The sequence below is a fragment of the Dioscorea cayenensis genome, chromosome 19, assembly GCF_009730915.1.
Source record: "Dioscorea cayenensis subsp. rotundata cultivar TDr96_F1 chromosome 19, TDr96_F1_v2_PseudoChromosome.rev07_lg8_w22 25.fasta, whole genome shotgun sequence".
NCBI lineage: Eukaryota > Viridiplantae > Streptophyta > Magnoliopsida > Dioscoreales > Dioscoreaceae > Dioscorea > Dioscorea cayenensis.
The window spans coordinates 7,184,572-7,199,069 of record NC_052489.1 but is presented as its reverse complement, the minus strand read 5'-3'; the positions used below and the strand labels follow the sequence as shown (position 1 = coordinate 7,199,069).

Here is a 14,498-nt window from a genome sequence, read left to right as displayed (position 1 = left end):
ATTTCATTCCTATCCCAGGATAGTATTCAAATAGTAATCACATCGTATACTTCTCATGTGAAAATCTATACGTCTCAAATCTAAGATTCCAAAGACACAATGAAACATCAATGACACAAAACACAATCCATATAATGTTTCAACTATATAGGTCATGTTCAATATATAAAACACACATTTTATACATTCATGCCATCAAACGATAATACCTTATCAACATTTATAGAACTACAATGTACTTTTGATGACATGACAATCTTACACAGTAATTAATGTTCCTCCTTAATTACCACGATTGCAAACTTATTTAGTGATCACATGTTTCTCATTTTAGGAGTTCTATGGTTCAAGACCAAGTGCATCTTCTTGAACTCTTCCAAAATATAACATGTTAACCTCAAGGAACAGGAATAATAATATTCAAAATCATGAACAATACATAAGTCTATATCAAAATAATAACTTTTAAAACACACATCCTTCAGCTTTTTCACCACAGGGCCGGTGATGTCTTCGGTGCCGGCGTTGTATCCTCTGGTAAAACCTAGAACCATGGAGATGGAGAAGATAATATAGAAGATGGTTTCAAGATTAACTTAGTGTTAGTGTTCTTAGGATGTGAAAGGATGTGATGGGAAAGTAACTTCTCTTTTGAAACTTGAACAACCAACATGGGTAAATGAGTAATTTCACAACCCAAATTCTTCTCTTCTGTAAAACATCCAAACCACCAAGGGCAAATGAATAATTTACAACTAAATTTAACTCCGTTAGTGGTTAGTTGGACTGACAAGTCCATATTCTATAAAGAATGGGCTTTTTTGGGTTATGACAAAGTCAAAAGGCTTAATGGTCATTGAGTAAAGATAGAGGGATGATTTAAGCAATTCCTCTAATATATATATATATATATATATATATATATAAAGCCTTTGAAAGTTGTGGCTAGCTTATTTGTCGGCCTATGTACGGTGTGCATGGAATCATTTTTCCTTGGTTCATCTCATTAGGCATTTGTAATTTCAATCTGGCAATCTCTATTGGAGATGACACACTGCACAAACATTCAAACAGCTTACTTCTTAAAGGGATCACTATGTTTACTTCACATCATACATTGAAAAATAGAATAAAAATATGTTTTTACCAAATTTCACTTTGGATGATGATTGGAATCCATGAAAACATGCATGGAACCATGCATAACAGGATGAAAACTGGATTTAGGCCCATGGTCTAAGGGTGTGTATGTTTCGCTATAGACCAAAGTGATAGAAGTAAGAGTTGATGTAATACTTCCGTTTATTTTGTACACTTAAATAGAGGATGAAATGTAAAACTGATTAATTTCAAAACTTTTTACTTTTCTCTTTTGATTTTGAAAATATTTTGGCCGAAGCCAGACTTCTCCGTCCCACTTCGACCATTAATTAATTAATTTTTATTTTTGTATGTTTTATTTTATTTATTTATTTTCTTTTATCCTTTTTTATGTTTTATTTTTTTATATGCTTTTTTTTTTCAATTTTTATCTTCTTTTTTTTTTCAATTTTTATCTTTTATCTTTTAATTAATTAATTATTTTTTCTCTTTTATTATTTGTAAAAAATATATATAAATTATCATGTTAAATAATTAAAAATCCAACCAACAAGTGGAGGTAACCGTATCCCATCGTGAAGTGAGTAGAAGAAGCTCACTTTCATCATGTTTTTTTTTTATTATTATTTTACTTCCTTTAATCAAGTAAAAAAAATGATTAATGATTTGACACTACTTTCCATTTTAATCAAATACAGAATTGACGATTTCCACTAAAACTTTCACTTCAACCAAAATTGTACTTCAAGACTTCCATCACTTCAGTGGCTACTTCTGAATCAAACACACTCTTAGTGTGCCCGACATCGATTTCTTAATCCTTGTGATTCATTTGCATGATATATATATATATATATATATATATATATATATATATATATATGTTAAGAATATATGTTATAAATGTAAAGATAGTAATAAGAATAGAGAGCCAGAGTATTTACCAAAAACCCAAAAACCCTGAAGAATTAAGTTCTTCTTCTTCTTTCTTCTTTTATATCTCTCTTTTCTTTCTCTTCTCTATATCTTCCAAAGTATACAAAATGAGGGGGTATTTATAGGGTTACAAGAGTTGAATGAACGGTCAGGATCGATTCGATCCGACGGTCCAAAATACCCTGGTTGGTGGAATAGTAACAGTACCGGCGGCTGCTACAGTACCACATGGGCGGCTGCTACAGTGACGTTAAAAATATTTGTTTATAACACTCCCCCTTGGATGCCTACGACCAAAGGATATGCCTCGTTAAAACCTTGCTAGGAAAAAAACCCGAGTGGGATAAAAAACCTAGCTAAGGAAAAAAAGAGTACACTATCCTTGGCACATTTGAGGGATTCTTTGCCTCATTAAAAAAACCTTGCCTCGGAAAAAACCCATTGGGACAAAAAAACCTTGGCGAAGGGAAAAAAAGAGTGCAGTCTCGCACTCAAATAAATAACTTTTTAACTCATATCGAAGTACTTACATCCTTAAGTCTTCTCATCCCGATTTTTGTATATAAGTCTTTGGTGAATGCACTTAGGAAGTGATTTTTGTGAATAGATCGACTTGATTCTCACTGGATTGAATCTTTTGAACTTCTATAACGCCTTCTTTTCCGGAGATCATGAGTGTAGAAAAAAATTTTTGGTGATATATGTTTCGTTCTCGTCACCTTTAATATAACCTCCTTGTATTTGAGAAATACAAGCATTGTTGTCTTCATAAATTCATCGTAGCATTTGTTGTTACTCGATGGTAATTTGCGGGATGATTTAGTATATGCCCAATCATAGATCGTAACCATTGGTATTCACGACTTGCTTCATGGAGAGCTAGAATTTCAGCATGATTTGATGAAGTAGTCAGAAGAGTTTGTTTTGTGGAACGCCATGAGATAGTCTGTACCATTGTAAGAAAACATGTATCCGATCCGAGATCGCCCTTTATGAGGATCGAGACGGATACCCAGAGATCGACAAAACACTCGTGAGGTTGGATGAAGACTCATGTCGATAGAATAAACCCGGATCCGTAGTTCCTCGTAAATAACGTAGCACATCTTTTTACTCCTTTCCAGAGTGTCTTCGTGTCGGTGTAGAAGCCGTATCTTGCTAGAAGATTTCATTTGCAAAAAGCTATATCTGGTCTGGTATTATTTGCAAGATACATTAATGCACCGATTGCACTTAAATATGGAGTTTATGGACCAAGAATGATCTCTCCTTCTTCCGGTGGGCGAAATGGATCTTTCTCGAACATCAAGAGTTCGGACGACCATTAGGGCGTACTCGAGTGGATAAGCCTTCTCCATATTGAATCTCTTCACGACCTTTTCTCGTATAGGGTTGATTGATGCACAAATATTCCCGAGGATAAGTGCTCGATTTGTATACCCTAGACGTAATTTGGTCTTTCCCAAATCTTTCATTTCAAATTCTTTTTTTCGGATATGATGTCATGCAGTTGCAATTTCGGAAGGAGTGCCTACAAGATTTAAATCATCCACATATACTCCTATCACAACAAAAACCGTTAGTATAACTTTTTAATAAACACACATGGACATATACTATCATTTTTGGTATCCTTCTTTTTATAAGATATTCACTCGAGACGGTTATACCACATCCGTCCAGATTGTTTTTAACCCATAAAGAGATCTCCGTAATTTAATAGAGTATAAATGATGATTATTTGTAATGTTTGTTTTTTTCTATATCCTTCGTGGATTTTCATATATATGTCATTTTCAAGTAATCTATACGGATATGCTTTGTGACAACATCCATCAACTGCATATCTAATTTATTACTTCTCGCCATGGCAATTAAAAAAATCAAAAAGTAATTACATCCATTACGGAGAGTATGTCTCTTCATAATCAATACCGAGCATTTGAGAAAAAAACCTTGAGCAACCAGGTCTTGCTTTGTATCTCATAATTTGATTATTTTCATTTCTTTTTCTCACAAACACCCATTTATAACCGATCGGTTTTTATCCCTTCCGGTGTTGGCACTATCGGCCCAAACACCTCACGCTTTTGATAGGGAATTTAGCTCAGCTCGGATAGCTTCTTTTCCATTTTGGCCAATCATTTCTTTGTCGACATTCTTCAATGGATCGTGGCTCGGATCATTATCGTGATTTATTTCTATATCTCGTAGCCACATTGTAGATGAATATATCATTTATTTCGGTCTCATGCCGATTCAATCTTTGACCATCATCTACATAGCAAATTGAATTTTCAACATTTTCAGAAATATCATCCCCTATTGATTCTTCATTAACTTGTTACGAGGGTTTTTATAATTTCCTCTCCCTTTTTCACATGGGAGATCCTTATCTTTATTTTTTTCTCGCTTCCTTTTTCTAGGAGTCGAATCTTTGGCACCAATTGGTCTTCCACGTTTTTTTGTCGTGGTTTATTTTCTACTTGATTTTCTTTCAATGGATTCTTAGGAATCTCAATTCTTGCAGGAGCATTCGCAGCTGGTATATATGATTTAGTTACCATTTTAGTATCGGTGAATGCATCGGGTATTTCATTTGCAATATTTTTGCAATTTAATGATCCTTTGAACTTCAAGTTCACATTCATTGATACGAGGATCATATGTATGTAATCATGATGCATTCCATTCAATTTCTTTTTGGCTCATTTTTGAGTAATTATTTCTCCCCTAATGCAGGGGAAGGCAGACTTCATCAAAATGACAATCTGCAAATCTTGCAGATAAATACATCCCCCATTAATGGTTCTAAATATCGTATAATTGAAGGGGAATCATAACCAACATATATACCAAGTCTGCGTTGTGGACCCATTTTTTTACGATTTGGTGGTGGTATTGGCACATATACTGCACAACCAAATATTCTTATATATGAAATATCAAGCTCTTTACCCATAACAAGTTGGTGTAGTGAATATAAATTACATGCAGTGGGTCGGATCCGTATTAAAGCTGCAGCATGCAAAATAGCATGACCCCACGCACTTGTAGGCGGTTTAGTCCTTAATAACATTAGGCGGGCAATAATCTGAGTCTTTTAATTAATGACTCCGCTAACCCATTTTGGGTATGTACATGAGCTCTTGGATGCTCAACATGTATTCCAATCGCCATACGATAATCATAAAAATGATTTTTGATGAAAATTCACCAGACATTATCAAGGCGAATTATCTTTATGGGATAATCTGGAAATTGTGCTTTAAGCCTGATAATTTGTGCCAATAACCTTGCAAATGTTACATTCATTGTAGACAGTAGTGAAACATGGGACCATCTAGTCGATGCATTGATTAAAACTATAAAATACCTAAATGGTCCACATGATGGATGTATTGGTCCACATATGTCTCTTTGTATTCTTTCTAAAAAAATTTAGGAGATTCACCAGGTCACCTTTGTTATAGAAGGTCCGGTTATTAGCTTTCCCATTGAACATCTTTGAACATGCATATTCATTATGTGTTAGGATTTTATAATCCTTCAGTGGGTGTCCATGAGAACTAGTAATAATCCGGTGCAACATAATAGCACCTGGATGTCCAAGTCTTTCATGCCATATTTTAAATATCTCTGGGTCATTAACCTTCCGGGTTAATACCGTATGTGATTCCATCACTTTAATACGTGTAAAAATATAATCCCGATGATATACTGAGGAAAGCTTTCAAGTACACGTTTTTGGCATGAAATAACTTGTGTAATATAAAGATATTATTTTCCTTCCTTATCAACCGTCTCTAAATGATATCCATTGAGACGTATATCTTTAAAGCTTAAAAGGTTCCTCCTAGACTTAGGGGAATAGAGAGCATTTTTCATCTGCAAGGATGTTCCATTTGGCAACATCAATGCTGCTTCTCCAGAACCTTCAACCAGGTCTGATGACCCTGCTATTGTGGCTATACATGCCTTTCTTATTGATAAAGATATAAAATATATTTTTCTTGTCAAAATAGTATGCGTTGTCCCGCAATCAATAATGCATTCATCATCAGCCATATTCTAACAAAACAAAAGAAAAAACATAATTTAATAAAACATAAAGACATATTACAAACTAGTCTAAAAGGAAATCTTACATATCTAAATATGTATTTTCAGTTACATTTAAATTATTTATGGAATTATCCTCAATTGGATCAACTATGGGGTTGTCGACAAAAAATTTGTCTCAATATCTTTACCTTTCTTGTTTTTTTAAGTGATTCTTGGTAAAGGTGGACAAAAATGTTTTGGGGTCCCCGCAAATTTTTGGACCAATGACCTTCCGAGCCACAACGATAGCATGTATCTTTCTTTGTCTCTAACCCCATCTTGTGGCTTTGTTGCTTTCGCTGATGTACATCAATTACATTATCGCGTGGTCCGATATTATTTCGGCCCCCACCACGACCGCGTACTCCTCGACCACCATAATTTCCTCGTCCACCGCGGTTTTTAAAACTAGCACCGCGACCACACCATCTTTTTTTGCCCAAAATTAATTTACGGCGGTGGTCGCGATCCGGATGGTCGAGATTGATGATTCCGCATCAACAATTCATTGTTTTGCTCCGCCACAAGGAGACAAGAAATTAATTCGAGAATTTTTGTAAAAATTCTTTTCTCTATATTGTTGTTGTAATATAACATTTCGATGCGTGAAATGTTGTAAATATTTTCTCGAGCATCATTCCTTCATCCATCGTTTCTCCACGAGAGGCAATCTTGAAACAATTTTAAATAGCTCGGAATTATATTCTCTGCACGCTTTTAAAAATCTTGAAACCCGAGGCTTGACCAATCATTGCGTGCTTTGGGCAAGTAGACCATTCCGAGATGTTCAAATCTCTCTTTCAGGGATAACCACAATTCCTGTGGATCCTCAATGGTCAAGTATTCATTCTTCAGGCCATCATCAATATGATGCCTTATAAATATTAAGGCCTTCGCCTTATTATCACTAGGCTCATTGTTATTAGTCTCAATAGTTTTACTCAGCTTTCTTGCTTTCAGATGGAGCTTGATATCGAGGCTCCAGGATATATAATTGCTCCCCGAGATTTGAAGAGCCTCAAATTCTCTTTTTGCAATATTTGCCATTTTCTCTTCAAAATAATAATACAGCATGTAATTAGAATAGAGAGTACATAATAAAATATAAAGCATTTATACTGTTCATATATATGGTACTGTTCATGTACGATACTATTCATGTATACGATACTATTCATGTATACGGTACTGTTTATACGCTGCAATTATTGCAGCATTGGGAATTAAAATTTGTTTGAAAGTGATTATAATTTAAAAGGGAAGAAGAAGTAAAAATAGGGGAGAGAAGAAAATAGGGGGCCGACGGAGAAAAGCCGGCCGAGTTGCCGACGGAGAAACTCGAAGGGGCCGGCGAAGTAGTGAGAAGGGCGTCGGAGAAGAGAAAAAGGGGCCCGACAGATCTTTACCAGGTTTTGTCAACGATCGCCGGAGAGAGGGTTGCCGTGAAAACTTAGGAAAAGATGATGCTTGATAATTTGGATTTGATGGAAAACCTCATTGTAATAATAATATTATTGTTTTTCTTGTTTATTTTAAAAGTACTGGCAATATTAGCCTTAATGGCTTTAGTACTGTATGTTTTTTATGTATGCTTCTAAGAAAATCTTATGTATTGTTGACTGAATAAAATGTATGGTTTGCTAGTATTATATTACCTGTCGATCCTTCCTGCATTCAGTGTTAGAAATGGATTCCACATATATAACATATATATTAGATGAGTCAAAGAAAATTAAAATCATATGAGCAAATTCGTGCTGATAATGTGTTAAGAATATATGTTATAAATGTAAAGATAGTAATAAGAATAGAGAGCCAGAGTATTTACCAAAAACCCAAAAACCCTGAAGAATTAAGTTCTTCTTCTTCTTTCTTCTTTTATTTCTCTCTTTTCTTTCTCTTCTCTATATCTTCCAAAGTACAAAATGAGGGGGTATTTATAGGGTTACAAGAGTTGAATGAACGGCCAGGATCGATTTGATCCGACGGTCCAAAATACCCTGGTTGGTGGAATAGTAACAGTACCAGCGGCTGCTACAGTACCACATGTCGTCTGCTACAGTAATATCTAGAAGTTGTTATAGTAATGCCGGCTGCTACAGTGAAATTGCTACAGTAGGCATCCATTAAAAATATTTGTTTATAACAATATATCATATATTCATACATCACTATTTTTAAGATTGTTTACATTTACATACATGTCTTGTATACTAGGATGCATACGTATATGGAGGTTATATGAAGGGAGAAAATAATTACAATGCCCCTGCTTATGCATATACCTTGTGTTAGACTCAAAATTCTTGAGCTTAGATTTTAGCAACATCAGTAAAGTTTTGTAGCAAACCAGTTGGCCATTCTAGAGGACATGGAATAAACATTGTTAATAAAGCCCATCTCAAATTTCATCAAATGTTTCCCCCTTTGTTGACTAGATGGCTCTAGCCGGTAGAATAAAAGTTGAGTTCATATCTTTGTTGGGAATTCACATATAACAAGAATGTCAACTTGACAGTGTTATTGTTCAAATCAATTAAGTGCAACAACTCGAATTACAAAGCTTAAATAAAGCACAAGCACATGTATTATATATCACTTCAACTCATCTTTTGGCTTTGTGACAGTAATTCCATTCTGCACCCATGCAAGGTAACCTCCTCCCATGTTCTTTACATTCTTATAACCCTGCAATAAGTGAAGAGAATAAATATATGTTCTCATATTTAGACATTAATTATATATAGATTAATTTAACATGATGTCATTTAATAAATGGATAAAAAATTAGTCTAATTAAATGAATATGCAGGTATATTTCGTTGTGCGGTTTTCAAAAATAATGGAGGTAAAAACCAAGATTCAAAACTGTTATTAAGTTGAAAATTATTTTCTTAATCTATTCCCCTTTTGACCTTTCACTTTTATCCCAAACCAATTATATACATACAAAACGATATCTATCTCATTTTGTATACCTTGAATCACTACCACCACAGATCTGAGAAAAGCAGCATAATTATAACTTTTAAATTATAGATTAAAAATAATTATATATTTCATATTTTATTTTATTAGACTGAGAAAAAAAAAAAGTTGTTTTCCTCCGAACAATAAAGAAGAATCTTTCAATTCCATTATATTACCATTCCAATCATATCTCTTTGCTTTCCCCATGCCATTTACAGTATCTATTATTATTATTATATATTAATCTTATCTAACAGTACACAAATTCCTTTTTCGCTGCAATTTGACACTTTTTAATTGATTTTTTTATTTAATTGAGTGGGTCCCACTCCAATCCTCCATTCCCTCTCAATATATATATATATGAAAAATTTTAGGAGATCATTGTCCTATAACAATTTTTTATTTTGCCCATTGAATTTTAATTTGTTTCTTTTTAGTCATTTTACACTGATTTTCTTTTACTGGGAGGTCACCCATAAGAATTCGGTCAAAAAACTGAACTAGCCACCGGAATTAGCTGAGTTGGCTTGGTTTGGCTGGGTTGGCTTTGTGACATGTCTAAGCCAACTCAGCAATTCCAGTGGCCAGCTTAGTATTTTTGACCGAATTCTTATGGGTGACCTCCCTGTGAAAAAAATCAGTGTAAGATAACTAAAAAAAACAAATTGAAATTCAGTAAGCAAAGTGGAAAATAATCATAGTAGGGTGACCTCCTAAAATTTTTACAACATTATATTATATACTTATTTTTTAAAATTTTGTTTTAATTGCTTTTTATTAATTTTCATACATAAATATAGACATAAACATGATTTTTATATTTTTAATGTTTTTTTATATATTATGTTTTTATTTTAATTTTGTTTCCATTATTTCCCATCTATATATTATTATTATTATTTGTATTTGTTTAATTTAATTTATCTAATAATATTGGTGTTTGTGCTTTTTTATATATATCTTTTGTTAGGTTTTTTTTTTTAAAATGATTTGTATTATTAGGTGAAGCCGGTGGAGCACAGGGCATTCGTACTAGTTATTATTATTATTATTATTATTATACATTAGAACAAACATTTTTAGTTGCATCTAAAACTTTATAAAACCATAAATATATAAAAAAATCTTGTAATTATTGTTATAGGATATTAATAATAGAAAAATCATAACCACAACAATTATAAAGTTACTTGATTTATTTTTATTAATTATGTTTTTTTATGTCGGAACAATTATGAAACTCACTAGTATTTAAAAAGGTCCCTCAGCTGCATAGAGCGATCGAACCCCACTTTGACATCCCTTCACAAACAAACTCGTTATCATTATCATTCTTTGAAATCATATATATACACATCTCAATAATATTTAACTGATACTTTGCTTATTTGTTTAAACCCAAAAATTCATTCATGGTTTTTGTAAAAAATAATTTTTTTCTTTAATCCTTTTCACAAATATGTTTATAATAGTTTTAAATTAATAGGAATATTATATAACTATGAATAATAATAAATTTTGCAACAATACCTACAATGATTAATTTTATGAAAGATACATCCCAAAAATAAAAGAAAAAAAGAAAAGTAAAAGAAAAAAAATAAAAGGTATGTTACCACAACAATATGATCTTCCTTTTTGAATTCAAAGGAGACCTGTTCCACAAACCCACTGTTTTTAACCCTCCCTGTTTCACATATCAGGAGCAAGTTATCAATAATCCAAAGCAGCATTAAAAAATTTCATATGATATAAATAACTTAAATAAAATATAAATTCACAAAAAGAAGGACATTTATTTTTTCATATAATCTCCAAATAATTCGCTTTTTATAATTTTAGATAACGACTTTATTGTTTCAAGTTTCAACTAAGATTGATTTATGAAATTACTTAAATAACTTTATACTTAGTTGAAGTTGTAAAAACAAATTTCCAATTCTCAATTCCTCTGTTTCATTAGCTATTGATCAACAAAAACATATACTTTAATAAATTATAAACTATGGATGTTTTACAAATATATATATATATATATATAATTTGAAGAATAGTAATTTATATATTATTACTGAAATAAAATTATTTTTAATATATCATTTTGCTAGTGACAAGAGACTTATAATAGGGGTTGTATCAAAAGGTACATAAATAAAAAATATAGTTGATCTCAATAAATTTATTTTAATTTTTAGTTTATTTTTACTTAACAACTTTTTTTTTTTCATAAAAGCAAAACTTCTCCATTTCATCAATTCTCTTATACATCAAATTGAAAATATTCGGTTGATACATTGAAATCAATATACTACAGTTAGAAACCGCTCTAAAAATTTAATATATATATAAAAAGAGGAGAGATCAAACCTTCTGGAGTGGAAAACATGTAGGGAACATTGATGGCATTATCTACATGTCCTTTGTCAAATTCCTCAATTGTCCTGTTTTCCAAACACGAACCACAAAATTATCTAAAAGTATATTTATACATAATTAAAAAAAATTAAAAAATATATATATAAAGACAAAGAAGATAGCAAAACTAAAAGATAATAGACCAAGAAATGAAATGAAAGAAGATAACTAGACCTAACATCAAGATAAAGATGGCCGGAGCTCAACAATTCTTTGGCTTCCTCCACATTAATACTCACAACGCCATCCCCGGTCTCCAAGCTATAGTTTAAACCATGATAAATCTCACCATTAAAAAACAAAAAGAAAAACATTAAACATAGATAGATTCCAATATATATATATATATATATATACACATATCAGATAAGCAAATAAAAGTATGAATTACCTGATGAGAAGTTTGGGTTGTTGAAGATTATTAACAGGGACGGTGGCAACTGTGACTGGTGAGCTACTTGATATTTGAAGAAAGAAAATGAGAACAATCAAATAAAACAAGTATGAGAAATCCATCAATGGAAATTAGCAAGAGATTTTGGTTAGTATTTGAGAAAAGAGAGAGTGCATTATTACTTGTTTTCTGGTTCCATGAAGGACTTCTTAAGTAGGAAGGATTCAAGTTTTTTCTCTGTGGGTGCTGCTGCTGTGGCTGCTGTTTTCTTGTATTTCTGGGGATGGGGTTGACTTTTGTAGAGACAGTTGGGGCACTCTGGTTTTGTGAATGGTTTTAACTTTTAAATATCACATATGTGGAGGTGATTGGTGGATATTAAAATTTTAAAAGTGTGTATTTATTTATTTATTTTTTTTTTTACTAGTATTGATAATTTTAAATTAAAATGAAATTTTAGAGTCATACTTAAAAACTAAAGGGTGGAATGGTTGGTAATTGACATTTTTATTTCAGAATGTCATGGGTTTTCAAATCCATTTAATTTTAAATTAGTTATGAAAATTCAGATGTTTAATTTAAAAAAAATATTGAAAAACTCTTGATTTTTCGGTTAGGTTAGCATGACCCAGACTAATCCTTGTATATATATATATATATATATATATATATATATATATATATATATATATGTACACACAAGATATAATTAATAAAATTTTAAATTTTGTTTAAAACTTTTTTAGTGCATTCATAAAACAAAAAAAAAAAAACATTTTATATCAAAGATGAAATTGTGAAAATTAATCTTAGGGAAAACACTATAATGCTATTGAAAAAGTTAAAATTTAAAATCCATACTTTTACAATTACTCATTTATATGGAGATTAATGGAATAATTCCTATAAAAAGAGGGGATCATCTCTTGAAATTGCTTGAGAAACATAAAAATTAGTGAAAAACGTTTCTCAATTGAATGCATTGATGTGGCAATTAAGTTTTATGGCTTTTTTAACTGATCGCATGGACTAAGAGAAATGAGAACTTAATTTAAAAAAAAGACCTAAATTTGAAATTCAATTAATTACATGCTTAATTAGAAATCACTTAATTTTATAGTATGGGGCTAATTTTACAAATCACTGACTTGATAATTTTACCCCTAAAATCTACACATTATCATATAAATCCAGCATCATCTAATTTAGATAATTAGGACCCAATCATTATTTAGATCACTATAATTAGATCTTTTAAATGAAATATGGTCATATATACACTTATTAATACAATTCAGTGTAAATCTATACAACTAATGTATATATATTGTTAAATCCCTACATTTTTGCACAAACTACTAATTGCTGTTATAAAAATTAAAACAACATCAACAATACTTATATATATATATTATAGTAAAGTATTAGTTTGGTTAATTGAATCATTCCTATCCAAATTCCAAAGAGTTTGACTATGTCAACCATTGGATAGCCTAATGGTATGACATAAAAGTGTAAGGGGGAGGTCATGGGTTCAAATCTCTCCCAACAAGATCGCTCCATCTAACTCTCTTGTTAAATCGTCTCACCCTGCTGGATTTATATACTATTCTCATCATCGTGTATATATCTACTGTACATCCGAGTTCACATCTTGTTTAAGACTTATTTATATTCGTAAAAAGCACGACATGTCGCCTATTATTAGAAGAAAAGTTTGATTATGAAACACAATGGCTGAGGGTTAGTGATTTGCACAGGTAGAGCTACATTTTCTTTTGTGGGGTCAATGATTTCTCACAAAATTTAAAAATATTAGGTGAGTGTTTGTTTATGAGGGATTTCGAGCTATCATGTAACTCCAAATCCTTTTCACCTTTTAAACTGATTGCTTTTTGAGTATTTCATTTTTCATGTCTATTTGAAAAATACAATCGATTGAGGGATTTTGGTTTCGGTCGAAATGACCGTCGTAAAACGAAAATCCGTGAGTTCAGATAGATATATATATGATATATATACATATATATATACATAAATCTATACATATACATATATACACATATACATACACACATACATATATATACATAAATATATACATATACACATACACATATACATATATACACTATACATTATGCGTATATACATATACATATACATATATATATATACATAAATCTATACATATACACATACACATATATGTATGCACATACATATACATATATATATTTATATATACATACATGTATCGTATATATCGTTCCCTGAAATATGCCTATATATGGTATGTTTCACCATATATACTACGTCATATCGTGCTATGTATATATATATATGTATATCTGTACACTAAACTATATCGTATCACGTATATATATATACTCATATACATATATGTATATATATATATATATCTTATCTGCAGAACGTATCAAATACAACACTCTGTTTGTGTTTTAATTCAGTTCTAGTCATTTGACAATAAAAAATCTTATAATCTGATGGTGGAGTTCACGTCCGACCCAAACCGCGGGTTGAGCTGCTGTATTTTGGCCAGTATTCGATT

At 31.4% G+C, this 14,498-nt stretch overlaps 1 protein-coding gene across 1 annotated transcript; it reads right to left on the bottom strand.

Moving 5' to 3' along the window:
• Positions 1-8,520: 8,520 nt before the first annotated feature.
• On the bottom strand, positions 8,521-12,096 carry LOC120284017 (thiosulfate sulfurtransferase 18-like). The gene is made up of 7 exons (XM_039290845.1): positions 11,921-12,096; positions 11,704-11,790; positions 11,482-11,555; positions 10,731-10,801; positions 10,375-10,416; positions 9,120-9,142; positions 8,521-8,866 (listed from the first exon to the last, which is right to left on the bottom strand). Exons 1-7 carry the CDS (start codon positions 12,043-12,045, stop codon positions 8,737-8,739), a joined length of 552 nt encoding a protein of 183 aa, XP_039146779.1. The 5' UTR covers positions 12,046-12,096; the 3' UTR covers positions 8,521-8,736.
• Between the last annotated feature and the right edge of the window lie 2,402 nt (positions 12,097-14,498).

Coding starts and splice junctions, on each gene's coding strand:
- LOC120284017 (XM_039290845.1), bottom strand. CDS start 12,045: ATGGATTTCTCATACTTGTTTTATTTGATTGTTCTCATTTTCTTTCTT. Junction 11,791..11,920: donor CAACCCAAACTTCTCATCAG/GTAATTCATACT, acceptor TTTAAACTATAG/CTTGGAGACCGGGGATGGCG. Junction 10,802..11,481: donor CATGTTTTCCACTCCAGAAG/GTTTGATCTCTC, acceptor TATGTGAAACAG/GGAGGGTTAAAAACAGTGGG.